At 36.7% G+C, this 27,879-nt stretch overlaps 1 protein-coding gene across 1 annotated transcript in view; it reads right to left on the bottom strand.

The window, feature by feature from the left end:
• Positions 1–23,683, bottom strand: part of LOC123541460 (dual specificity protein kinase CLK2-like) — a 55,719-nt gene extending 32,036 nt beyond the window's left edge. Inside the window, exons 1-5 of the mRNA XM_053525882.1 lie at positions 23,589–23,683; positions 13,815–13,924; positions 13,010–13,316; positions 2,343–2,433; positions 1,612–1,678 (exon numbers count right to left, since the gene is read on the bottom strand). Of these exons, the coding sequence (XP_053381857.1) occupies positions 1,612–1,678; positions 2,343–2,433; positions 13,010–13,316; positions 13,815–13,924; positions 23,589–23,681 (668 nt within the window). The 5' untranslated portion in view covers positions 23,682–23,683. The remainder of the gene's footprint in view (positions 1–1,611; positions 1,679–2,342; positions 2,434–13,009; positions 13,317–13,814; positions 13,925–23,588) is intronic.
• Between the last annotated feature and the right edge of the window lie 4,196 nt (positions 23,684–27,879).

Below are 27,879 nucleotides of genomic sequence, written 5' to 3'. Positions count from 1 at the left end.
TTGGTGTAAATCTGCTCAGTGGTGTCGCAGGAGTTACATGGACAAACTTTGTGACAGATGGACGGACAGCACTAAATCAATAGGTCTCCCCTGCTACCTGACATTGTGGGAGACATAATTATTTGCTTGGTTAATTAACAATTTGTTTTTGCACTCCCACATGCTGACAATTTAATGCAAAATGCAAAGATGTAACAGCCCCACTAGTACGCCGAATACAATCTCCCCTGGTGAAACTGTTAGTTTGATTCACTCCCCCGCCCCCTCCCGCACTTCAACCAAAACTTCTTTGATGTTGGTTTTTGAGCAGTGATTGAAGCTTGTGAACAACACCATTGCTAAAGTCACCCACTAGTAAGTACCCTGCTCTTTAAAATTTGGCTATTTTCTTAGGTAATTTTGTTTAAAAACTGGAACTTTACTATGTTCAACAGTCGGCATGAGATTATGAAGTTGTGAATCTACTACATATAACCTTTGGGAATATCAATTTTTTTATGAAATATTTTCATTATGTCCTTGGATATATAAAATCTACACTTCATTTTAATTGCCTTTCATGTTTTGTTAGGTTTCAAGTCACACTTGTACAAGTTTAGATCAAAATGGTAACTACAGCTTTTGATGGTGGAGGCAGACCCCAAGAACCCATCCGGGCATTATTTCTGCTACAGGTAAAGACACCTGGGTTGAACCACCAATCTCACAATAAATCAAGTCACAGTCTTCTTCACATGGAAGAATTCTACACTCTTATGTAAAGTCTCAAACCCATGGTAGTGAGGGGACAATGATTCAGTCAGCGACCTGAACCAATCAGCCACAGAGGACCTTTTAAGATGGCATGTAACCCTTCATCATGAAATTCTTTTCTGTAAAATTTTCGAAGGTTTTTATGAACCAATACAATTTTAGAAAGACTTAAAATAGTTCTTATGGCAAGTCGCTGCAGAGAAAAGATTTGTCTTGCCCACAACTCGGCCACGAGTAAATTATTGTATGTCTTAACAAGAGCTGTCACTAATGGTGACAAATGCCCCCGCAGCGCCTTGACCTTTGACCTGGTGACCCCAAAGTCAGTAGTGTGTGTGTGTTCGGGTTTAACGTCTTTTTCAACAATTTTTCAGTCATATTAACGACGGTGTCTACTTGTAGCAGTGAGCACAATGCCCAACTGTATAGTGCTGCCTCACTGGAATATCACACCGTAGACACCTGGCATGATACCCCACCAAGTTACATTATACTGACACCGGGCTGACCAGTCCTAGCACTATCCCCTTAATGTTGAGCACCAAGCGAGGAAGCTGCTAGTACCATTTTTTACGTCTTTGGTATGACGCGGCCGGGGATCGAACCCACGACCTCCCGCACTCAAAGCGGGCGCTCTACCACTAGGCTACCGAGGCGGTCAGTAGGGGTCGTGTACTCAATAAGTACTATCAGCACTATCAGCATGTGAAGTTTGAAGGTCCTGGGTGCAGTGGTTCGCGAGTAAAGTGCCTTCATCCCAAAAGTTAACGTTGTGACGAACGGACGGACAGTTGAAAACTAATATGCCTGCCTTCGGGGGCATAAAAATACATAATGGTAAATAGTTAAAAACTGTACCTGTGAAAGTCTTTCACTTCTATAACTTTGCCAAAAGTTCCTTCACCAAGGGTAGATAACACTTCATCTGAAAATCAAAACAATCAGACAGCAGTTAGTATTTTCCTACATTAATTCTACCCTCCTCCTTCATACACCTAGTTTCTGACAATCCATGCTATTTCAAATCACTCCTATACCAAAATCTCTTCACTTTCCAAATATGGAAAATTACCATGAAAGGTCTTGGTTCACACTCTTTTTCTTCCCCCAATTTTAATTAGCTTCCACAAATTACCATCCTCATCATCAATATGCAATTTCAATTTCTCTCTAACCCTTCATGGATTATCAATATACGATTTTCAAAATTCACAAGTTTGTAACTTTGCTCACGATTTAGATGTCAAATTATTACTACAAATATAAGTATCTTTTAATGAAGAAAGCAAAAATTAAATCTACTGCAATCCATAGTATGTACCAGATAAAAAAAAAAAAAAAAAAAAAACAACATCTTTCGACAAAAAGGATGAAATAAGCATATAATTGTTTGTCCTTAAATGCTGGTGTCGCATGATAAATCAAAATTGAAATAGTTTTCTCCTTGGGCAACAAGACTATGAACATTTGAACATACTGGGTGCAATAATACGCTCCAATATATTCAAAACCTAAGTAACAGGAACAAAAAAATGACACGATAACAATGAAAATAATCCTAAGACTAAACGTTACGAAATTTCAAGTACATCTAGCTTGAAGTATGTCCCCGGCTTGATAAAGGAGATGTCCATCTTCATCGTCGCGAACTTTTTGACCTCCATCCCCACTCCCTCTATCCTGTAACCATAACAACCAATCCCGATGACACACGCAACCACCATATCCATGACGATCAAGAAATGATCCGCACCATCGATTGTCAGTTCATCCAAGTTGTTGGCAGCGGTGACGGGGGTTGAGGTGATTCGAGATGTTGCGAGACGATGATTGTTTTTTCGTACAGGTTGATCGATCAACGGCAATAATTTCAAGCCGCAAGCCAAGTTCGGGACATATGTGATAAAAATATGGGAAAGAGGCCCCAGTAAAGATAGTGTCATATAGCAATATATATTGCACAATATAAATGAAATAATTCTATTTACTTTATTTTTCAATCAATTCTTATCAAAACTGGTGATAGCATATCTTGAGCAAGAAATTACTGTATAAACCTTCAGCATGATACAATGACAGTTTTTCACAAATTTTTCGATGCAAAAAACTGGTGCAAGAAAAATTTCTGGATTTTAAAAGGGGGTTCTAAAAAGATAACTATCACCAGCAGCAATTTTAAGAGAGAGAGACTTTTTTATATATATTAACATATTTTTTTTTAAAATATCAAAATGTGTCTATCAAATTTAATACAAAGGAGAAAATGAAAGTTTAAGAGGTTGACAAATTAATATAGCAATTATAAAGCATCAGTACGATCATCCCACAATTCTCTCATTCTAGTTTGTAAGTCATTCTTGTCAAGACATGATATGTCCTTCCACGTTAAAATTTTCATGAAAGCGTTTTGCAAGTCAGTCTCGTCAAGGACCTACTGTACAGTATTATAATGTCCAGTCTTAAGACAAATGTCAAACTAAAAATTGGGACTGACTCTGCCTTTTATAAATTTTCATTTTAAAGAGGTTATTGTAATTTTTATAAAGAAAATAATAAAACATAATTATATTTCTAAAAGAGATATAACTCTGTCTCAAACAAATCTCTGAAAGAATACTCAAACAAGAGGGCCAAGATGGCCCTAGGTCGCTCACCTAAGAAACACGCCATAACAGTGTAAAACATGTTTGACCTAGTGATTTCATGGAAACAAATATTCTGACCAATTTTCATTAAGATTGGACCAAAAAATTGGTCTCTTGCGATAAAACAAGCATTTTCTTAGATATGACCTAGTTTTTGACCCTAGATGACCCATGTTCAAACTCGACCTAGATTTTATCAAGGCAATCATTCTGACCAAAATTCATGAAGATCAATTGAAAAATACAGCCTCTATCACATACACAAGTTTTTTCTTTGATTTGACCAAGTGACCTAGTTTTTGACCTCAGATGACCCATATTCAAATTCGACCTAGATTTCATTAAGGCAATCATCCTGACCAAATTTCATAAAAATCAATTGAAAAAAAAAACAGTCTCTATCACATACACAAGATTTTTCTTTAATTTGACCTAGTGACCTAGTTTTTGACCTCAGATAACCCATATTCAAACTCGACCTAGATTTCATCAAGGCAATCACTCTGACCAAATTTCATGAAGATCAATTGAAAAATACATCCTCTATTGCATACACAATGTTTTTCTTCGATTTGTTCTAGTGACCTAGTTTTTGACCCCAGATGACCCATTTTCGAACTCGGCCTAGATTTTATCAAGGTAATCATTCTGGCTAAATTTCATGAAGATCAGTTGAAAAATACAGCCTTACTGCATACACAAGGTTTTTCTTTGATTTGACCTAGTGACCTAGTTTTTGACCCCAGATGACCCATTTTCGAACTTGGCCTAAATTTCATCAAGGTAATCATTCTGACCAAAATTCATGAAGATCAATTGAAAAATACAGCCTCTATCGCATACACAAGGTTTTTCCTTGATTTGACCTAGTGACCTAGTTTTTGACCCCGGATGACCCATTTTCGAACTCGGCCTAGATTCATCAAGGTAATCATTCTGACCAAATTCTTGAAGATCAATTGAAAAATACCGCCTCTATCGCATACACAAGTTTTTCTTTGATTTGACCTAGTGACCTAGTTTTTGACCCGAGATGACCATTTTCGAACTCGGCCTAGATTTCATCAAGATTATCATTCTGACTAATATTCATAAAGAATATTGAAAAATACAGCCTCTAACGCATACACAGGTTTTTCTTTGATTTGACTAGTGACCTAGTTTTTGATCCGAGATGACCCAATTTCGAACTCGGCCTAGATATCATCAAGGCAATCATTCTGACCAATATTCATGAAGATCAATTGAAAAATACAGCTTCAATCGCATACACAAGGTTTTTCTTTGATTTGACCTAGTGACCTAGTTTTTGACCCGAGATGACCCATTTTCGAACTCGGCCTAGATTTCATCAAGGTTATCATTCTGACCAATATTCATGAAGATTAATTGAAAAATACAGCCTCTATCGCATACACAAGCTAAATGTTGACAGACGACGGACGCCGGACGCCGGACATCGAGCGATCAGAAAAACTCACCTGAGCATTGCTCAGGTGAGCTAAAAATGGAAAATGTCATAAAAATGTTACTCAAATGTGTCCGACCACCTTTAATACTGTAGCTTTTGACCTTATTGAAGAACAGCTCTAGATGAATTCAACTGAGAAATTAGACACTTCTGACGGATGTATGTAGTTTAATTTCTGCCCAGCAGATATTGCCTTGAAAACCTGATCACCTGATCAATCATCAAAACCCAAAATTCTTTACTTCCCTATTTTCAGACAATTTATTCTAAAGATCAATACAGGTTTGACAGAACAGTTTCCAATTTTCCTAAGGAAACAATAAGGAAGGGCCCTTGATATACTGTACTGTATTAATACATAACACAGTTCTAAGTGAATGTCGAATTTAAAGAGAATTATTATATACTTTGGCCTTTCATCTCCAATTCAGATATATTAGTGTAGATATTTATAGACAAGTCACAAAAGGTCAAAAAGCAAATCAATGCCAATTTCGTACTTCGTTGTGTTATTTAACTGTCTTACTCGAAGCTAACTTTTCACTACAAAGACAGAGTTTTACTCCCAGCATTTAATAAAACTAAAAATGTTGGAAATTAAAATAGCATGAAATTTAAATTCTTTTCCATACTAAAATAATATCTTTCAAGCACAGGGTTAAAAAACCTTGGCACAAAAATATGTTATTTTATATTACATAAGAGAATATTTACATAAAGCAATTTATGCAGAAAGCATTTATTACATCCAGGCTTATCAGCAGTAATCATGTATAATCATCTAACAACTAGGCTTCCTGAGAACACATGCTGGTAAAGTTACCATCTGCACCTAATAGATAACACTCTCCTACCTAACTGTAAACCAGCACCCCTTGGGGCTTATCTTTATTTATATAAAAGATGAAGGCACCTTAAATACTTATGATTCTTTTGAAAGCAAGGATAGGTACTGGCTGTATTTTGTACATTTTGTGTCTGTAAAGCTGTTTGTCTGTTCATCTGTCTGTATTACAGCTGTAAAATTTATCTGTTTGTCTTGTCTGTTTATCTGTCTTGTCTGTTTATCTGTCTGTCTGTAGTAATCGATTTGCACCTCACTCACATATCTCTCATTTGCCCATTTGTCTGACGTCAGTATACCTTCTCTAATCCATATTTATTGTGTCGATCTTTTGCCCTGCAACCATTACCATTGTTTGTGCGTGAATGTTCGCTCACCCCGTTAGCCTCGGCCCCGCTGATTTTGTTAAGTCTACTGTGTTCAGTCGCAGGCATTGCGGCCCATGCTTTTAATCCAGGTGTTGTCAAAACGTCAACTCGCATCTTATACAAACCTAATAATTCAGCTTGGTTTTTTTTTTTCACAACTATCTAATTTTGTTGTGACCGTAAAACTTCATAAATTAAACTCTATTTCAGGAACAGTTCAAAATATTAAGTAATGAAAACTGTTAACTAGTCAAATATCTCTGTCTTTTAAAGAGATAATCCTTTAATATAATATATATATATATATTTTTTTTTTTTGGTAATTTGGACGGAGAAAGTGTATGCTAGAAGCAGTCAGACTGGTGATTCTTTGCTTAGACAAATATTACAATTTTCTCATTCACTGCCTAAACAGCAATTTGCTGCAGGAACATTTACAGTTCTATGTCTATCTAATTCTTTCTCTTGGAATGTACTTCTCACTTCAGTGTTCGAAAATTGCCTTGTCTCGTAAAATATAATAATATCAGAGAGTAGGAACTTAAAATAGCACTGCTGCCCTATATCACAGACAAAAGTTTATGGTTTCCAAACCTCTTAGTATGAATATCTCAACCAAAATATGAGATTCCACGATTTTATTGCACTAGCCCGAAAAAAAAAGCCCTGATTTACGGAAGATAGAAGAGACTGTTAATCTAGCACCAATGACTTAGAACACTAACACAGTCAAAACTTTTTAATCCAATTTCAATTTTATACAATTCTTGAAGTCCCCTTGAACTGTATTTTTTGATGAATTATTTTCCATTTACACACCACAATCAATTGTAAAGTTAAGCAACATTTTCTCATAGCCTTTCTACGCACTAATATATATACTCCAGAATTTGTGTACAACTGCCTACAGAATGGTGAACTTTCAAAACTTTTGTGAGTAACTCTCCATTAATCATTATATTTTGCTACACAAAGTGAGAACATTCCAGCACTGATTTTCTTGATTTTCCAGCTTCTAGACAGCATACACTTCCCAATCCTGTATACAGGTAAGCCTCCCTTGGCACACTACCATATGCTTTCTACATGTATACCCAAAAACAGCTGTTAACCAATCAAAATGTTCTATTACATTTTACATGATATGCCAGGTCACAGCATAACTTGGAATCTGGCTGGTTCATAAGGCTGGTTCCCCTCTTGTAATCTCTTATCTCAATCAAACATCACCTAAAATCAAGACTCCAAGCCAACACACAAACATTTTTGCTCTCATCTGGTTCCTATATTTATATGATTTATGATAGCTGAGCCCGGCTTCAACACAGAAAGCAAATCCAACACAGAGAAAACAGCAAAAGTAAACAAATAAATAAACTTTCCAAAATGTCATATCACTGTTATTTACAAATAAAGTAACAATGCTCTGGATGAAAAATGAATGAATAAGTAAGTCATTTATATAGGAAGTAGGTTTAGCTGCCTACATGCTGAAAACAAATAGCATGCATTTATTTAATGCAAACCTACTGACTCACTTGAAGCACTTGGTATAGTAATACAATATGCAAGTATGTGTGTGGTTTACACACTGAAAATGTTTAGCACCAGTGTTGGAAAGGTCAGAGTGATTTACTCAAGTATATGGATAAAATGTTTGCATCTAAAATATTCCTCTTCTTTCGACTTTAGTCAAAGAGAAGCAGTCATATATACATAATTAACATTCCTGATTGGAAAAGTTATGTCCCTTTAAACCATTACCGGCATACTACTGAATATGAGCTGGTATCAATCAAACTAAAATTTTCCTTTTCTTCTCGCACAATGAATAAGAATGAGGACAGTTGAGTTTCTTTTCCCTAATTTTTAAAGTAATGCCAGACTTTTGAAACAGGTTGTGATTCCTTTTGTTGATGCAATTTATGTCATATGGCCAATTTCCCAGCTCCTAATGGTGAAGGTAGACCTCAAAAGGCCCTTTGTGCATAATTTTCAAAGCAAAAGGCACCTGCACAGAACCATGGACCTTTCATAAGCCAACTGAATGGCTTTTTCCACCAGTGTCCCAAAATGAGGTTTTGAACCAACATCAAATAGAGGCAAGTTGGCATCCGCATTTGAGATATCTACTCTGCTGTAAATTCACTTTTATTATATAATATGAAATAAGGCAAAGCCTCAAAGCGAGCTCAAAGAAATCGGATTTAGCTAAAAATATTATGCATCATTTATTTGTCACACTCCCTACTGACAAGAATTCAGGAGAACCCATTCACTTGAAAAAGTCTACATTTAGTGTCACCATACCTGTAACAGTGAATATCATACGTTGCAAAAATTATGGGAAGCCGGTGTCACGGTGACGTCATTACCGCGTTCCCGTTTCTTTCTGCTTATTAATGACATTTTTACCAGTTTCTGGCCGATGCTTGATCTTTTAAATGAAAATAATATTTTTTTCAAACAACTGGAAAGCATTCTTTCATTATTGTTAAGTGATGAATATTTTTAGCAATTGAATGAAGTTCTGTATTCACTCCGGAAAGAAGTACTTCCTGTGAGCACCTATCCGTTAGGGTGCGCTTTTTAAGAACTTCCGACGAAACATTTCAAATCCATCACCAAGTGTGGAAGTATACTTGCGTTACCGTAAAGCTTGATTCTCGAGCTCGCTATTAAAGCTTTATTAACCCTTACCCTGCTAAATATCTAAAATGGACTGGCCCATCATTCAATTTGGGCTATACCACTTATTATTCAAAGGTGTGTTCACTGAAAAATTACTGACTGAATAGCGAACAGTGCAGACCATGATCAGACTGCACGGATGTGCAGGCTGATCTTGGTCTGCACTGGTCGCAAAGGCAGAATCACTTGCCGCCAGCAGGCTAAGAGTTAACAATGATAAAAGGTGATGCAATCTCCAAGCAAAACTTGTCTCTGCATATCCATTCCCAAACTCACCATTAAAATGACTCAAACCACTGAACTAGGTCCAAGCATTAAACTGATCCTCTAAAGAAAATGAAACCAATACTACTTACAGCCTTTAGATCTCAGTAACAACATCACATTAGACTTTTGTTGCACACTAAACTCATTGAAAAAGTATGTGTTCAACTCAATTTGTCATATTTAGATGACCAGCACTAACAGATTTCCACAAACCCAAACCATACTGATTTCCACAAAACCAAAACATACAGATTTCAACAAACTTATTCCAAACAGATTTCCACAAACCTAAACCATACAGACTTCCACAAACCTAAACCAAATGGATCTCCAAATATCCCAACCATACAGATTTCCACATATCCCAAACCATACAAACATCAACAGACCCAAACCATACAGATTTCCACAAACCTAAACCATACAGATTTCTATAAACCTAAACTATACAGTTTTCCACAATCCTATTTCCATACAGGTTTCCTCAATTCAATACCATAGTGGATTTCCACAAACCATATTGATTTCCAAAAACCTGAACCGTTCCAATTTGCACAAAACCAAACTTAAATCTAACAGATTTCCACAAATCAAAACCATACAGATTTCCACAAACCAAAATCTAACAGATTTCTTTAACCTAAATCTAACAGATTTCCACAAAGTAAGACCATACAGATTTCCACAAAACTCAAACCATACAGACAGCCACTAACTCAAACAATACGGACTCAAGAGCTTTGCTTAACTGGTTTATGGTACTAAACTTTGCATCACAGTGCATGAGCAGTACACAGTCATTTGTTTAAGTCTTTATCATTTGCTATTCAAAAACATTTATACATTGCTATGTTAGTCAACCTCTCTTTATATCTTAATTAGAAAAAAAAAAACATGTCTCCCTCTTTTAAAATTTTCGTTGTTTTCTTTTTGTTTTTCACTCTTTTCATACCTACCCTTCAGTGTGTAACACTGTTTTCTAAAATTCCTGCATCAAAAGCAGGTTTCACCAGCATCTCTTATAACATTATACTTCTTTTGACGTTCTTAAATGTATTTTTAGATTTTTTTTCTTGGCGACACATTCATCAAGGAATGAGCCTCTCAACTTGTCTCCCAACATTTTATATCTGTACAGTGCTGTACAAGATCACATATTTTTTGTTCAAAGAGGACTCTTCGTTAAAGTATAATTCAATGGTTGCCAAGATATCTATGTTATATTATAGTTCAGTTAAACATGAACTTGCACATAGTAAAGAGAAACAGACCTGTACTCACCCAATCAGAAAGCTGGAAAAATAAAAGACAAACGGCCAAAAAAAGTGTGATGTCACAAGTGAGTGACAGTTCAGATTTCATGATACAGTCGTAAGGCAGCATCCGAAGTGGAAACCTTTCTCTAAAGGTTGGACACAATTGAACTGGACACAATTGAACTAAAGAACTTAAAAGTTTTGAAATGCCAAGGTTTATGCTAGCTTTCAGAATGCCCAACAGAACTGTTTATAGCAAAGCTCAAAGAAATGGATGGATGATGGTCCCTGCCTTTCAAAATTAAGAAGTACAAATCTGTAGCTTTTTTAACTTGAATTGTAAGGCAGAAAAAAAAAAAGTGTTCACCTAGCACTCAGTCCTATTAAAAAACTCAATTTCATTTAAAGCAAATCATCTTACAGGACTACATCAGGGTGGCCAACGGGTGTGACTTTTGGATACCATACAAATTGAGAAAACGTCTCTATTCAAGTAACCTTTTGTCTATATTTTCTTTATTACTTGATGGATTTTCATAAAATAAAACAAAGTAAGTGCTTGCCTCTGCACAATGTTCAGTTCTCTGGACTTTTCTCAAACACTTTGCTCTCCGTTGACTGACTGTAGGCAACACACACACTTTCACATATGGACAAAGTGTCTGAGAAAAGTACTGATAACAGTTTGCAGGCATTTTATGCGGAAGAAAGCACTCATTTGCTCTTTTTATCTTCTGAAAATCTATCAAGTAATAAAGAAAATATTGGAAAAATTTACCTGATTCAAGATGTTTTCTCCATGTGTACATGTATGGCATCCAAAAGTCTGGTGGGTTCAATGGCTTCCCTGTACATGTATACTGTATTAATCAAAAATTCATAATGCGTCTATTCTTAAGTCTGGTCAAAACCTTACATACTAGGATCTTGTAATGGAGTCACAGACTATAAAGCATCTATTTGAAAGTGATCACAAAGCAGTATTGTAAAGGAATTGGATGGATTTTCTAGTTGCAATCCTTTTTCCATCAATGGGATGTACGGACTTTTGCGCACCTAAATTTTCATTGAATTTATGTTTTTGGCCAGTTTGTCTAGTTAGAAGTGGACAGTTGGATTTGTCAAGCCTTCAGGCCTGTGTTCTTAACAATTTAGAAACATTTATACCATGGTCATATAACTTGTGTTTTTGTCTACTTCCCTTCATATCCAAAGAGGTTTATGTTCTGGTTTAGCTTCTTTTTTTAAGAATTATTCAGTCATAACATGACTGCCTATTGTAGCAGTAAGCAAAATTCCTAACTATTCAAAGAGCCTGAGGCATGTTAATTACGACTGAATTTCTTAAATGCTAACTGAACAGCTAAAACCATATCATATAAATTTGAATATCTAAATCCTGCCTGACAAAACTGGCCACGATTTCAAACCTAGTCATGTCAACATAACATACTTTTTCCTTTATTTGGTTTGAATTGTTTGTTTGCCTCTAAATACTGGGGTTTAAGCCACACTGATATATGACAAATTTCTAGGTTTTAATGTTAACCCTTTGCCTGCTGGCGGCAGTAATTCTGCCTTTGCGACCAGTGCAGACAAAGATCAGCCTGCACATCCGTGCAGTCTGATCATGGTCTGCACTGTTCGCTATTCAGTCAGTAAATTTTCAGTAAACACCCCTTCGAATAATAAATGGTATTGCACAAATTGAATGATGGACCAGTCCATTATAGAAATTTAGCAGGCTAAGGGTTAAGATGGAGACTCCAGGTACTCTTACAGGCATTTAAATACTTCAGGAACAGTCCTACAAGGTAGAACCACTGTCCTTCTGCAAGCCAACTGTATGGCTTTCTCAGACGATACAAACTATGCTTGAATACATAGAAAAGGTGCAAGTTGTAGTTCTTTCATTCTGTTGAAATATATTAACCCTTAGCCTGCTAAATTTCTAAAATGGACTGGTCCATCATTCAATTTGGTCAATACCATTTATTATTTGAAGGGGTGTTTGCTGCAAATTAACTGACTGAATAGCGAACAGTGCAGACCATGATCAGACTGCACGGATGTGCAGGCTGATCTTGGTCTGCACTGGTCGCAAAGGCATAATCATCTGCCGCTAGCAGGCTAAGGGTTAAGTATCACTACACTTTTAATGATAAATTGATGCAACTATTAGATACCTACAGTAGAATCATAATAAGTAGATCTTTTCTCACCAAAAATACGGACATGAAAGCTTATATATCTAATTTCAGAAAAAGTTGAGATCAAAAATGAAATGTCTATCCTTATTCTGTTCTTTAACTGATTTTTAGTAACATTACCTTGGTTTCATTTTTCTCATTGGCCATCTTGAATAAATTTAACAAGAATACAGTAGGAAAAGGCCTCACAGGTTCTGAAAACTGGACAAGACAACCATGTCCATATGTGCCAAGGTCCTTAACTGTTGTTAAGTTTAAGCAAAGCGCTTCATGTGCCAAAAGCTACTGCTGCCAATGAAACTGATTTTTAAGTGTAAAAACTAGCCACAAAAAGTTAAATATGACCCAAAATATGAATTCCAAGTTTCAGCAAAAAGAGATGGATGTATCTAAGTTTTCAAAACCAGACAAGGCCCTGATTGAAGTTTTCAAGTTTTTTCTGGATACTGCCTTACCAATGTACATGAATTCAGTCTAAGAAAAGCATCATCAGACTCTACCCACCTGACTAGATGAACCATAAGAAGACCTGCGACGATGTCTGTAACTCCGCCTCCTGTGTTTCCGATGTTTGTGTCGCCGCCTACTTGAACTGTGACTGCTCGGTCTGGAATGATAATGGCTGCTGTGGTCGCTGTCGTAATGGCGGCGACTGTAACTGTCACGTCTGCTGTCTCGTCTACTGTAACATTCTGAACGCTCGGGAGATCGTGACCGTTCCCGATAGGAACAATGTCTGGATCTATCATGACTGTAATCGTCCCTGTATCCATCTCTATCCCTAGACCTCCTTCGCTTGTGACCATCGTAACTACAAGACAGAGGTGTGACACATCTATACTATAGTACAGACAATTCAACAGAGTAATTCTAAATTTTGTTTAGTGCAATGAACACATTGTTTGAACACAGCATGATATCCTAAATGGTCCAGGTTAAAATTAAGCAACCTATCTGCAAGACTGGCTTTCTGCACACAGAGTATAAATTTATCTAACTTTTTTCTGTACACATAACATAAATCAAACTCTACACTTATCATGCAGACAAAAAAGGAAAACATTTTGAAGCTCTTTCCTTATTACTATGAACGACTGAAGAAAGGATTTTAAAACAAACAAACTACTAGTACTAACGATATAATGGCATCTCGGAAAGTAAAGTCCCACTTTAACATAAATTTAAAAAATTTGAGTATTTTTCTCCCTGAAAGGAAACTAAAACAGACTTCTCAAATTTTATATTAATAATTTCAGAACAAAAGTTTAAAATAGCCCGGACAAGCATTTTCATATTTCTGTCTACCTACCTTCTGCTGTCACTTCTGTCACGACTCCGTCTTCGTTTCCTTCTTCTGTATTTTGAATCATCATATGACGAGTCTCTGCTATGTGATCTATGCAGCTTCACTAGTGGCATCTGTAACATCAAATACTGAATATAAAATCATGTCAGATTTATACAAGTATCTGGGGCATTTTTTCCCCTATGAAGCTAACTCTGGTAATACGAGGCAGAGTATGCTTTTTCCAAATTCTGAACTAAAAGTTCCTAAATGAGTGTTAATTGGGGTTTTTGTTGTTATATATAATAGTTTTACTACTTGTTTGTATATTATTTAGTTTAATCCCTGGCACCAGACCAGAAAGAAAATGCCTCTGTACATGTTACACTCTACCCCTGGTCATGAACGGGAAAGTGCACTAACCCATTTCAATCGTACATTTCTCACCTAAAACGCACAGTTCGGTGAATGGGTACCCAGCATATTGAACAAGTGGTAATTTATCTTCCATCGTGCACCAGTCACATTGTCTCAATATTTCATATTGCAGAGATACTACACATATTTTATGCTTTTGTCGACGTTCAGAAAAAACATGCATGAACTTCCCTAATGAACATCCGGTCTAGAGGTCACAGCAGTGTGCACATGTTAGGCGAAATGTAAACAAACAAAAACAGAATGCAAAATATTTACAGTTTTACAATAAAACTCAAAATAATGAATGAAATTCATCTTTAATATTATTTTGAATTTGAAGTCATACATTGGTATACATCAGTCATCTATACTGTTTATTTAATTCATATTGCATGTTTATGCTGCATATACACATTTTAGCGTACATGTGTAGTTAAACGACGACTGACATAAATTTTCACATCAGCCAATTATAATGGTTTTGTAATCTAGACCGGAACTTCACTAGGGAAGTTCAACTGAGTTTTTTGTGTAACGATGAAAAAACTATAAACTACCCATTGTTTCTCTAAGATAAGAAATATTGAAGAAATGTGACCGGTAAACAATGAAAGATAAATTACCACTTGTTCAATATCCATAGTACATATTTACCGAACTGCGCATTTTATGACGGTAACAGATGGTGAAATGGGGAAGGGAGGTTTTTGCCTTCCAGCAGTCTTTGTCTGTTGGGCTCTGTGTTTGCCTTTCAGTATAGTCGTCTTCAACTTGGCTTCCCACTAGTGGCAATTTTCTGGCAGGTTTCTTGGTATTCGGCATGATGTTTTGTCTCAAGTGACTACAAGATAACTGATGGGTATCGACATGTGTCCTGTTTTATAATATGCTAACAAGTAAGCACAGGTAGGCGCCGGGGTGTCTTCGGATCACAGCCCGCTATGACCAGGGTCACTTGGGACTACACCGGGATAAATCAGGTTCATGGGTCGCCGGACAATTACCGTGGATATCCGGTGTCAGACTGGGACTTAATCGAGGTCAAAGTGTAGATTCTGCTTCTTTATCGGGGTTTACCGGGACACCATCTGGAATAAGAGATCCAACTTACATTTTTGCAAAAAAAAAAATGTCGCGGTTCATCCAGGTATACCGCCTAATGTGTACTGGGAGGAAGCGGGGCCGTCATTGGGACTGTGAGATCGAGGCTTAATGTTTATTTGTTGTAGTTTGCTGACTGAAAATAAATATTACCCTAATGGCCACTTTAAGATGAAATCAAATCAATGAAACATGAAATTCAGTCCTAATATACATGTAATATATTTACTCATTCATGCATTATACATGAAGTGATGTAGTGAAATCCAAATTCTAATATGCTTGTCTCTGTCAAAACACTCTTACGTTCTAAAGAAGGACGTCACGTTAACGTCAAAGGTTTTATTGCGACCAAGAAAGAGTGTGACTACTGTTTTAGATCAAGGGCATATTATAATCGAGATAATTTATAGAAAAAATTGTGCTGTAACACTCGGACTGTAATTTGTTGTACAAATAATCTACCTCGGGCTGCGCCCTCATGAAATTATTAAGCCCGACATATAACCACCCATCATGCATAAACAGTGTTAAAGCACTCCTTTGCTATGAATTATTTCTTAATAAATGCACAGTTTCAGTTCATACACCATTGCATCATTCCATAGCAAACTTCAACATGCAACCTAAATGCCTTGCAGGAATTGAATTTCTAGAGTCTGGTGTAGTCAAAATACAGGGTTTTTTCCGTGTTCGTAATAGGGACCTTTCTCAGGCCCCTTCCCCTCAGAAAATTTCTTTGAAATCATGCAGTTTTCCCCCAAAATTGACTTTACATCAGGTTTTATATTCCCCTTTGCCCAAATACTGAGCTATTTTTCAGGCCTGAGCCCCTTCTCCTCCTGTTAAAAAAACCAAAAAAAACCTGAAATAATTTGATGGTTAGATTGTTTTAGCGCTAGATTGCTTTTTATATTTGTATTAAAATTACCGATATATACTACGACCAATCGGCATATGTGGATTATTTACTCCATCACCAACAATGGCTGTGCCTAGAAAGAACCTAGAACAGCCGGTCACGGCCGCAAAAGGAAATATTATCAGGATTATGAAAAGTCTTAAAAGCCGAAGAGGACTTTTAATCAAAAATGGGCTGTTAACAGACCGTGGCTTAGAAACACAGACCGCAGCATGTTCTGTACTTTTTGTACAGACGGTGGCTTAAGTAATGATTTCATGACGGGTTATGAGTCCTGTAACTCGACAATGTAACAAAGTACTGGAATTCAAATGTCCATAAGCGTGCAGCCTGTATCAAAAATGCCCATATAAAACAACCCATATCATCCTCTACTAGTGCTGCAAAAATCATTCAAACTAAATATTAAGTGCGTCTATGTTTGAGAGGCTGTGTCGTATGTTTAGAACATGTTATGCAGTGTCCTCTTTCAGATTTTGACCGGCTATGCGAGTTTGATGAGTGTTTTGTATTTAAGAAATTGGCAGGATTAAAATTACAGGACTTATTAAGCATGTAGATCTTAACCACTGTTATTATATTTTTTCCGCAAACAATAGCTGGGCCCCTAACTTTAAGGCTGGGCCTCTAGAATTTGCATCTAAGGAGCCAGATGGCTAATAGGGTCTGAGTGTTAATTCATATTCCTGCATTAGGCTACTGGACCCCTGCTAATTTATGAAGTGTCTAGGGGTACAGATCCGTACCTCTAGACAAGCCTGTTAGGGTTGTTCTAGGGGTACGGACCTCCGCTTTTCTAGAGATCAAGCGTTATTTACATTTTCAAATTTTGTTGAAAATGAAATAAGACTTTATCAGTATTCACCTTAAACTTGGATCTAAACAGTTTACAGATACCAACGTTCATCCAATTGGTTACATTTTCTTTCGAAAACATAAATAACCAAGGAACAAGAATGACCATATTCTAGCAAAATATTTCAATTTCATGGTATTTTGAGTTGTTGGAAGCCATCTTGGATTTGGCAGTACCTGCGTAGTAACACACGATCTGATTGGACGAGCGTTCCAGTTTCAAAATGGCTTCCAACAACTCAAAATAATGTGAAACTGAAATATTTTGCTAGAATATAGTCATTCGTTGGATCTGAATTAGGTAAACTGTGGAATTGCAGACCTTTTTATTTAAGTGAATGATAGGTATAGCGATATGCCGTCAGAATGTGTCTGAGCCGCCAGAATGACGATATCATATGTTTCACATTATTTGGCAAATGGACATATAGCAGACTTTATACCTTCCAGTAAGTACTGTTTTGATAGTTGAGAATTTCTTTTTTCAGGGTTGTATCAGGGGTCTTGTAGGGTGGGGATAATAAGGAACACCAGTCCTGCCAATGTCAGAATTTTTTATCATGGTTGTATCAGGGGTCTTAGGGTGGGAGGCATTCTCATCCATCAGATGTCCGTCAAAATCCCGAGACGAACCTCTGATTTATTTCTGTCGTTTATTTGGTGAGCATGCGCACTCGTAATTACTACCGAGAGAAGTTTCAGCCAATCAATGTTCGTCACTATTTGGCACGCAGAATTGAAATTTCAAACAATATGTAAGCAAGGTAGTTGCTAACGATGGATAAAGGCGATATTCCATGATTTCGATAAATAAAGATTTATTTCTGTTATTCGATGTTAAGAAATTTACCTGAAGAAATAATGATATGCCTCGTAAGTCGGCATCGATATGAAAGGACGCGGTCACGCTTTTCACGGACGATTTTGATTGGTTCGCTACATTTTGTCGCGAAACGACGCTGATTGGCTGAAACGTTTTACCTGTAATGTAACTAAACCACAAATATCGGCGAAATGTGCCAGAGGTTCATCCGGGGAACCACGGTAGACCTCTGGTATGCGAGAATGGGTGGGAGGGGGTGACCAATCAATGATATTGCCGCCTGTGTTTACAATTCATTTATAAACCAATCGGCACGGAACAGTGTATTCATTTGGAGTTCCTCAGTTAGTTAGGTTTTGAAAGAAAAGGTAAACAATCGGGTGAGCGCTGGTATTTGTAAACCATTTAGATCAATGTTTTAAGTGAATACTGGTGAAGTCTTATTAGTTATTTCATTTTCAACAAAATTTAAGATGTAAATAACCCTTAATCTCTATAAAAAGGAGGTCCTTCCCCCTAGAAATCCCCTAACAGGCTTGTCTAGAGGTACAGATCCGTACCCCTATACACTTCCCTAATTTATACCTATCCTAGCTAAAAAAATTCAGCTCAGAGATGTTTATATGCTGTTACGGATCTCTGAGCTGAAACGAATCCCGTATTGAAACCTAACTAGGAATTGTGCCAGAAGTCTGCCACGCTATAATTTCATCAAATGAAATGCAGTGGACTCACCTTTTACTTTAAAATATTTCTATTCCATTTTTCTTTTGATCTGGCATAAAACAATACATGAAACATGATTTGAACACAAGTTATACACATAAGTTTCAAATTGGTACCCCTGTCTGCAATATTTTGTCAGCCATTGCAGTTGTCACCTCAGATCAGGGTACTCTTCATTTTGAAAACAAATAGGTGGTATAGAATCATTATTTATTGACCTTTTCTGAGAACTTAAACCTTCTAAGGTATGTTTTTTATGAATTTTATTGAAAATGGTTATGTTTACTGGTACTGATGATAAACCCGGACAGATGATAAAGCCGACCACCTTGGAAATATTCAATTGCAATCGGTTATCTATAAAATTGAACACACCACCTAATAGTTTCCACTTACAACACCAACTGATGTAAATAAAAACAAAATTGGTAAATATTCTTTATAAATAAATGACTTACATTTATCTGTATAAAAAAATATTTATCAAAAATTACTGGGGAATAAGAGTTTTTTGTGCATGCTCGCTGTCGCCACATGAAGGCCTGACATTGGGTCTGGGTTGGCTGGAATTTCCTTGGGGGGGGGGGGGGGGATTCCCAACGGTATTTCCCGTACTGGAAAATACTGCAAAAATTGTAAAAAGGGGGAAATACTAGGAAAAAGTGGGAAATACTGCAAAAATGACTCCAAATTCAAAGAAAATTCTGCTTTTTTGTGACAAAAACATCAGATATCTAAGTGATAATTAATATTTAAATGAACACTTGCATGAGAAAAATACATAAAAGCAGGGGTTCCACTAGACCTGAAAATCCAAGAGTCCCAGGACCCTTGGGTCCAAATTTTGAAGGGTCCTTTTCCAAAATACAAGAGTCCTGTCCCAACACGTCGATACAATTGACTATATTTTTTATATATAGTAATACTATGTAATAAATAGCTAATAAAACAATAAAACCAAGAACATGTTACAGCATAATAACAGTGTCTGTTTCAGGTCATATAATCTCATATTGTAAATTAATATTTATCAAAATTCATATTAATTTGATGATCTTTTTCTTCAATATTTTTTTTTTTAGCAGAAAAGTGCTAAAACACTGTAAAAGTGTATCCAAAAATGTATCCAAAACGTACAATCCAAATAATGGTACACTTTCGGAATGTCGTCTGAAATATTGTTTTTGCTCGGTTAACTTGGTCCACTAAGGTAAACCAGAGATAGTTCCTCAAATAATGATGCTACTTTTCATTAAAAATTGCATTGAAAGTCAGTTTTTTTTAGTGAATTCTGGAAAAATTGCACATGTCATCGGGTGTAATTAGAATCGTGAACGGACATTCTAAACTTATTTTTGCTTTCCAAATTTATTAAAATTTGTGGATTTTCTTGTTGAAATTAAGGTAGGATCACTAAACAATGGTCTAATTTAAAGTTTGCATGAAGAAATCTTGCAGGGCACTTAATCAGCTGGTCGCTTTAATACAGATAATTTTGACAGTACACAATCAATACGCTTTATCAATTAATTTCAACACTTCATTGATTTTCATTACCTATGTGCACTCGCCGTGACGTAACTTGCTGATAAAGAAAAATCAGCCAGGCATGTCCACAGGATAAAGGGCGGGATTTAGCAGAAGATCAAAGGCAGGAGGGCATGACCACAAGTGTTTATTTTGAATACACGTGTTTATCGTGGACATAGTTTTACTGTAGGAAATGAATGATAAGAGATAGGATTATTGAAGGAAAATGCCTCTGGGTCCAGAGTGACGCACAGGCAATTATCATGCTGGGTCCTTTGAGCGTCTTTTGAAAATCTCCCGGGTCCGGACCCGGGGTCTCGGGTCAAATGGAACCCCTGCATAAAAGTACTAAGCACATGTATACATATTACATAGCTCACTGCTGAGAAATGTACTTTCAATTTTACATAGTTCAACCATCATAACACTCAATGATATCTAAAAACATTCATGCAGAACCTATAGGCTGCATTTTCACTATAATGATAAAATTATGTCTGAACAAAAACTGTGTATTTGAAGGGATGAATATCATGTTTTCTTGGATTTCTTCTTTCAGTTAAAATGACCATAAGACTAAAATATTTACTTCGAGTCAGCAAGACTATGTTTACAACCAACTATGATTACAGTAGTAAACAGCATCAACATAAAAAGTATGATAAGCTGTAAAAGAGAATAAGTGTAAGAATGATCGAGTTATAACAGCAGGTGGCACAAATCTTCAGACACTTTACTCTGTATTCAAAATGATAATGAAAATATGTATAGATGTCAACAATGACTGGGTTGTCAAGAAAATATATAAAATTATGTGAAAACAACAAGCGGTACACATTATAGGACATTTATTATAGCTAGTTAAAAGTTCAGAGAAATAAACTGAATTTTGTAATGATTTACTGAAATAATGTGAACAGGTGCCATTGTTTGTAGCATGTGATTTGATCAACATCAGTGCCTGAGGCATAGTGTATTATTGTTACTGATCCCTACCAACTAATGAGTGTCCAACTAATGAGTGTATTGTTAAGTACTGACTTCTCACCTTAATGATTATGTTAACACAAATGGATTGGTATGAAGCGATTATGAAAATATTTTAGGGGTATAGCTTATCTAAAGAATAAAATATATTGGTCTGAATCATATTTCCCAGTATTGCCCAGTAATTACCAGTATTTCCCGGGAATTCCCTGTATTTCCCGCCGTCCTGGGAAATATGAGTATTTCCCGCTTTAATGCCAACCCTGCATTGCGTCACTTTTCATTATTTGATCAGGAATGACTGTTGCAGCTAAATGTTTGCGGAAAGTTTTAATGTAATACTACGAAGAAAATTTTGTAAATGACAAAGTGGTCAAATTTATCATCAGTCGACCTTCGTATAGTCACCATTTTACAAACCCCTTTCAGGGCCTCACTTCGTGTGAGTTTGCTAACTAAATATAAATTTGAATTATGTGAAGTTTTCAGCAAATGTTAAGCTTTATTTTGATACCGACCACTGATTACAAATTGCAGAAATAAAAAAGTAAAAAAAGGTAAAAAGAACTTATTTTCTGTTCGGGTTTAACATCAGTACCAGTATGATCAAATTAAATGCATAAATTGGTAAAATTTTGATCTTGATTTTCAAAATTAACCACATGCTCTGAACTGTTACATGTCATCAGATCAGTTTCTCACAAGAGACTGTGCGAGATGTTGCAGTTTGATATTGGTTTGTTAACCAAATGGGGTTTCCCCATAACTTAATGGACACGACCATTAGAAAATAAAAACAGCTTCAGTTAAGTTATGGTAGGCAGAACTATACCTATCCCTGATATTTTAATTCATTAAAACAGTGTTCGAAGTTCGCGGTAGTCAGACAGCCTGTGGCTACCAAATTTCAGCACGGGCTACCGATTTTCCGCAGATACAACCCCGACCAGGCTACCGTATTTTCCTAATTTGAATTTTAAAAAACATGCTAATTTAACGAGTATAGCATCGTACCTGATTTCCTTTAATGATCTCCATTAATAAACGCTCAAGAATGCATCAAGCATCGTCCAGACTGAGGAACGCTTATTGAGTTTTTGGGGTTTTTTTGCTCTCGCATGCGTTGACAATCAAACCCAAAGTGTCAAAGACGTAACCGCAGCGCTAACTGGCTGAATACGATCACCTGTAGTGTAACGGATAATTTGATTAGCTTTCACACTTCTCGCGAAAATCTCACAAGTACCTGAAGTAGACGGAGCTTAAATTATGCTATCAGTGAGTGTACATACATGTGTGTATGTATTTGGCGCTCATTTTGACATCTTGCAAATTGTCAACAGTCCGAGAAGCAGTAATTGGCGAGTGCAGATCTTAAAAAATCGGGCGTTTGAGGTTAGATTTCATTTGGTAATGAGTGTAATGTCCGACGATTTTGGACTCTGGCAATGCTGATCCATTCTCGCATACCAGAGCTCTACCATGGTTCCCCGGATGAACCTCTGGCACATTGCGCCGATATTTGTGGTTTGGTTACATTACAGGTAAAACGTTTCAGCCAATCAGCGTCGTTTTCGCGACAAAATCAAAATCGTCCGCAAAAGCGTGACCGCGTCCTTTCATATCGATGCCGACTTACGAGGAATATTATTATTTCTTCAGGTAAATTTCTTAACATCAAATAACAGAAATAAATCTTTATCAATCGCAATCATGGAATATCGCTTTTATCCAACGTTAGCAACTACCTTGCTTACATATTGTTTGAAATTTCAATTCGGCGTGCCAAACAGTGACGAACATTGATTGGCTGAAACTTCTCCCGGTAGTAATTACGAGTTCGCATGCTCACCAAATAAACGACAGAAATAAATCAGAGGTTCGTCTCAAGATTTTGACTAACATATGGATAAGAATGTGCTGATCTGGATTGGAGTATTCAGAGTTAAAATTGTTTGAAAACATGGCAAACATATGTGTCTTTTTATTCCTTCAAACATGCATAGAAGTTTGTGAAACAAAATGTTATATGGTGCAAAAATTAAGCATTTTATGGTGTTAAAGTTCGGGCTAGTGAAATTGGTGTCGGACTAGGAATTTTCCTATCTGGTTGCCCCAAGGGGCAAGTGGATTCAAATCTGAATTTCGTACACTGTTTCAATATGGCCCAAATAATTAAGTATCTTACTAATGTATCAAAAGCAATACAACGGTCCAAGTCATTTCGATCCGTGATTCACTAAAAGTGATTTTCGAAAGACTTTAACGTTAACCATACGCATGGCCATGGCGCTAAAAAATTGGCAGAAATCGAGAAAAAGGCGAATCCCCAAAACCAACTCTGTTGGCGGTAGATGTACCGAGTAAAAAGGCCAGATTCACTTTAAAACTGACTGGGGTTTTAAGAAGAATAGTTTTTGGTTGAAGATATCACCTTCATTAGTCTATTTTGTTGCCGATTCCCCCACAAGAAGTCTAAATTCAACCGATTTCTGCAATGCGTCACTAACGTATTGATCGCATCCATTAAAGTACTGACCTACTTTCTGATTGGTTGAAAGATGGCATCAATAAGAAATTTACGAAACAATTAGTATTATTATTATCGTCTTCTTCTTCTTCTACGATAATTGCCTAGTACTGATAGGCCTACATTTTGGCCATGCGTGGGGCGTTAAAAAATGAAAGACTATCAGGTTTCCCAACCTACTCAGTCCACCTAGTACTCCCTGACAGTTTGTGATAAAAAAGGTGCAAAACCTAACACCTTATAGCCCTAAATGTAAAACATGTACATACATAAGCTGTTGTGCAGGAAAAGAGAAATATTAGTAGGGTTAAAAACAGGATAAAAAAGAAGTATTTATAGTAATTATGGTTGGAACATCGATGCAGCCAGTGCTGATTTGAATCCGAAGATTGTTTCAGCACTGACTCAATGAGATGGTAAGATGTTCCACTCTGATACCACAGTTCTGGGGAAGAATGAGTACTTGTAATAGACAACTGTGGTAGACTTAAGGTATTTGCAGAGGTAAGTGATGATAATGTCTAGATTGTCTTGTGATTGAGCGAGATATTGTTTAGGATCGACATCAACATGATTATGAACCATTTTATAAAATAAAATCAACTTTCTTTATTTCCTTCTGGATTGGAGGGGATTTCAATTTAAATTTGTTAGGATATTTGTGACTGTGCCCGGGATCTTACTATAATAATTTATAACAAATCTCGCAGCTTGCCTCTGAATGTTTTCTTATTCATCTATATCCTTCTGATGATAAGGATCTCAAACACTGGAACAATACTCTAAAGTTGGTCTAACAATGGCAGCTGTTTTGGAACTACTCTTAGCAGAATGTATATTATGTTTTAAGAAACCAAGACTTTGACATGCTTTACTAGATATTTTGTTTTATGAGAGGACAATGATAAGTTAGATATTACTTCTACACCTAGGTAAGAAGTTTGACTGGCAACAGACAGACGCTGACCATGTAAGGTATAAGCAGTATCCACTGGTTTTCTGGACCTAGAAACATGCATGATATGACATTTGCTCACGGTAAAGGACATCTTCCATTTCTGCTCCCATAATAACAGACTGTTAAGGTTCCGTTGCAGCTGAGCTGAGTCTGCCTATGACTTAATTGTTCTGTAGATAACACAGTCATCTGCAAAAAGACGCACATTGGAAGATACAGAACTCGGTAAATATTAGAGGACCCAGGACGGACCCCTGAGGGACGCCTGATATATCAGGAGCCAAGTCAGATGTTGCCCCATCTACCATCACCCTTTGTGTTCTGTGTCCTAGATAAGCTTTGATCCAGGAATTTGCAGGGCCCCTGATGCCATAATTTAATTTTAGTAAGAGTCGGCCATGGTAAACTACATCAAATGCTTTACTGAAGCCCATGACGGCAACATCAACTTGGCTTCGCTGTACTGATTTAGCTAGGTCTTGAATAAAATCCACAAGTTGGATTTCGCAAGACCGCCGGGCATGAAAAACATGCTGGTTGTCCGACAGGATGTTAAATTTGTCTAAGTGATCCAAGATATTACTGACCACAATATGATCCAACACTAAATCATTAAAATTTTTTTTAAAATGGTATATTTCGCTAACTACGTTTTTTACAGTTCTAATAAAATAATTGAAATATTATAATTCTAGTCCTACATTATATTAAATAAAGAAACAAAAAAGTTATATAAAATCAAGAAATTTAATTCAGTTTCAACCGTTTGATTCCGTACGAAGTACCCTGTCACGTGAATGGTTGCCTATCAAGACTGATAAATAAACAGTTAAGCCAACGCATATATCAAGAAAATGAACTGGCCGATCATTCAGTTTAGGCAGTACCATTTATCATTTGAAATGGTTTTTACTGAAAATTTACTGACCAAAGGCGAACAGTGCAGACAATGATCAGCATGTACGGACGTGCAGGTTGAACTTGGTCTGCAGAGGTCTCAAAGGCAAAACCACTTGCCATCAGCAGAGCAGGCTAAAGGTTAATTAACACTTGAATAATTATGATTGCCTGTATATCAACTCGCCTTCCGGCGTCTGTGTCATCGCTGTCCACAAACTCACTTCCCGGGTGACTTTCGTTTGGCACTGTAAGTTCATGTACATACAGATGGAACAGCATCTGGCTGGGGTATCTTGGGAAATAACGTCCACTGCTCTGATATACTTAGAGCAAACTCTGATGCTCGCTATTACCATGACGTCATCTTTTGTAGCCGAGGATCTTAGTTTTCGAATTCTTTATTTTAGCCCGCCTAATTTCTGAAAAAATTCTACGAGGTATTGTCGTCACTTGATCGTCGTCGTCGGCGTTGGTTAAATGTTTTGTTTAGACCCACCTTTTCTCAAACACTTTAAGAGCTACAGCTTTGAAACTTTGCACCATTGTTTATCATCATTAGGGGACTATGAAGGCCGAAAACCATAACTCTAATATGTATTTTGTTAGAATTATGGCCGTTTTGTACTTAGAAAATTGGAGTTTCTTGGTCAAAAGTTTTGTTTAGGTCCATATTTTCTGAAAAACTGTAAGAGCTACAGCTTTGAAACTTTGCACACTTGTTTAACATCATTATGGGACTATGTAGATCGAGACCCATAACTCTGACATGAATTTTGTCAGAATTATGGCCCATTTTGTATTTAGAAAATTTGAGTTTCTTGGTTAAAATTTTTGTTTAGGTCCACGTTTTTTTTAAAAAACTATAGGAGCAACAGCTTTGATACTTTGCACACTTATTTATCATCATTGGGAGGCTACGTAGACCAAGACTCGTAACTTTAACATGTATTTTGTTAGAATTATGGCCCTTCTTGTACTTAGAAAATCTGAACTGTAACTCTTTTCTTACATATTGTCCAGCACTTACAGACGAGCAGTGGCACCCGTAGGCGGTGCCCTTGTTTATACCTACAGTAACAAGTTGTATTGAAGCAAAACGTCTAATGTTACCTAACGGTGTTATCTATGATATCAATTGTAGTCATACATAAAAGGCAAACAAAAACCATTACCGGTACATGGAGATACTAAACAAAACTATTTTGAACTAGAATGTGTCTGTAGGACACAGGGTGTGCCCCCCCCCCCCCCCCCACCACGCAAAAATTCTCAAGAAGAATGCCAAGTGTGCAAGGTCACATTATGATAAAGACTGAAGCAAGGTTTCATGAATTTACATATTTACATGAAATACTTTTTGGGTGAGGCACATAATTAGGTTAAAATGTGCATTTTTTGACTATTTCAGGGGCCATAACTCTGGAAATAGGAGGGCGGACCCAGATGAGAAATAGGAGATGCGCAAGTTCATATCATGATAAAGATTCATGCAAGGTTTCATCAATTTATATCAAATACTTTTTGAGCTATGCCTGTCACAAGGTGAAAATGTGCATTTTTGACTATTTCAGGGACAATAACTCTAGAAATAGGGGGCGGACCCAGACGAAAAATAGGAGAACTGCAAGTTCATATCATGGTTACGACTCATGCAAGGTTTCATGAATCTATATCAAATACTTTTTGAGTCAGGTGTGTCACAAGCTGAAAATGTGCATTTTTGACAATTTCAGGAGCCATAACTCTAAAAATAGGGGGCGGAGCCAGACGAAAAATAGGAGGTGCGCAAGTTCATATCATGATAAAGATTCATGCAAGGTTTCATTAATCTATGTCAAATACTTTTTGAGCTGGGCGTGTCACAAGGTGAAAATGTGCATTTTTGACTATTTCAGGGGCCATAACTCTAGAAATAGGTGGCGGACCCAGATGAAAGATAGGAGGTGCGCAAGTTCATACCATGATTAAGACTCATGCAAGGTTTCATGAATCTATATCAAATACATTTTGAGCTAGGCATGTCACAAGGTGAAAATGTGCATTTTTGACTATTTCAGGGGCCATAACTCTAAAAATAGGTGGCGGAGCCAGACTAAAAATAGAAGGTGCGCAAGTTCATACCATGATAAAGAATCATGCAAGGTTTCATCAATTTATATCAAATACTTTTTGAGCTAGGCGTGTCACAAGGTGAAAATGTGCATTTTTACTATTTCAGGGGCCATAACTCTAAAATTAGGGGGCGGAGCGAGACGAAAAATAAAAGGTGCGCATGTTCATATCATGATAAAGACTCTTGCAAGGTTTCATGAATTTATAACAAATACTTTTTGAGCT

The sequence above is a fragment of the Mercenaria mercenaria genome, chromosome 16 (genome assembly GCF_021730395.1).
Source record: "Mercenaria mercenaria strain notata chromosome 16, MADL_Memer_1, whole genome shotgun sequence".
In the NCBI taxonomy this organism is placed as follows: domain Eukaryota; kingdom Metazoa; phylum Mollusca; class Bivalvia; order Venerida; family Veneridae; genus Mercenaria; species Mercenaria mercenaria.
Note: the sequence above shows the minus strand (reverse complement) of the source record. Positions and strands in the feature narration are given on the sequence as shown.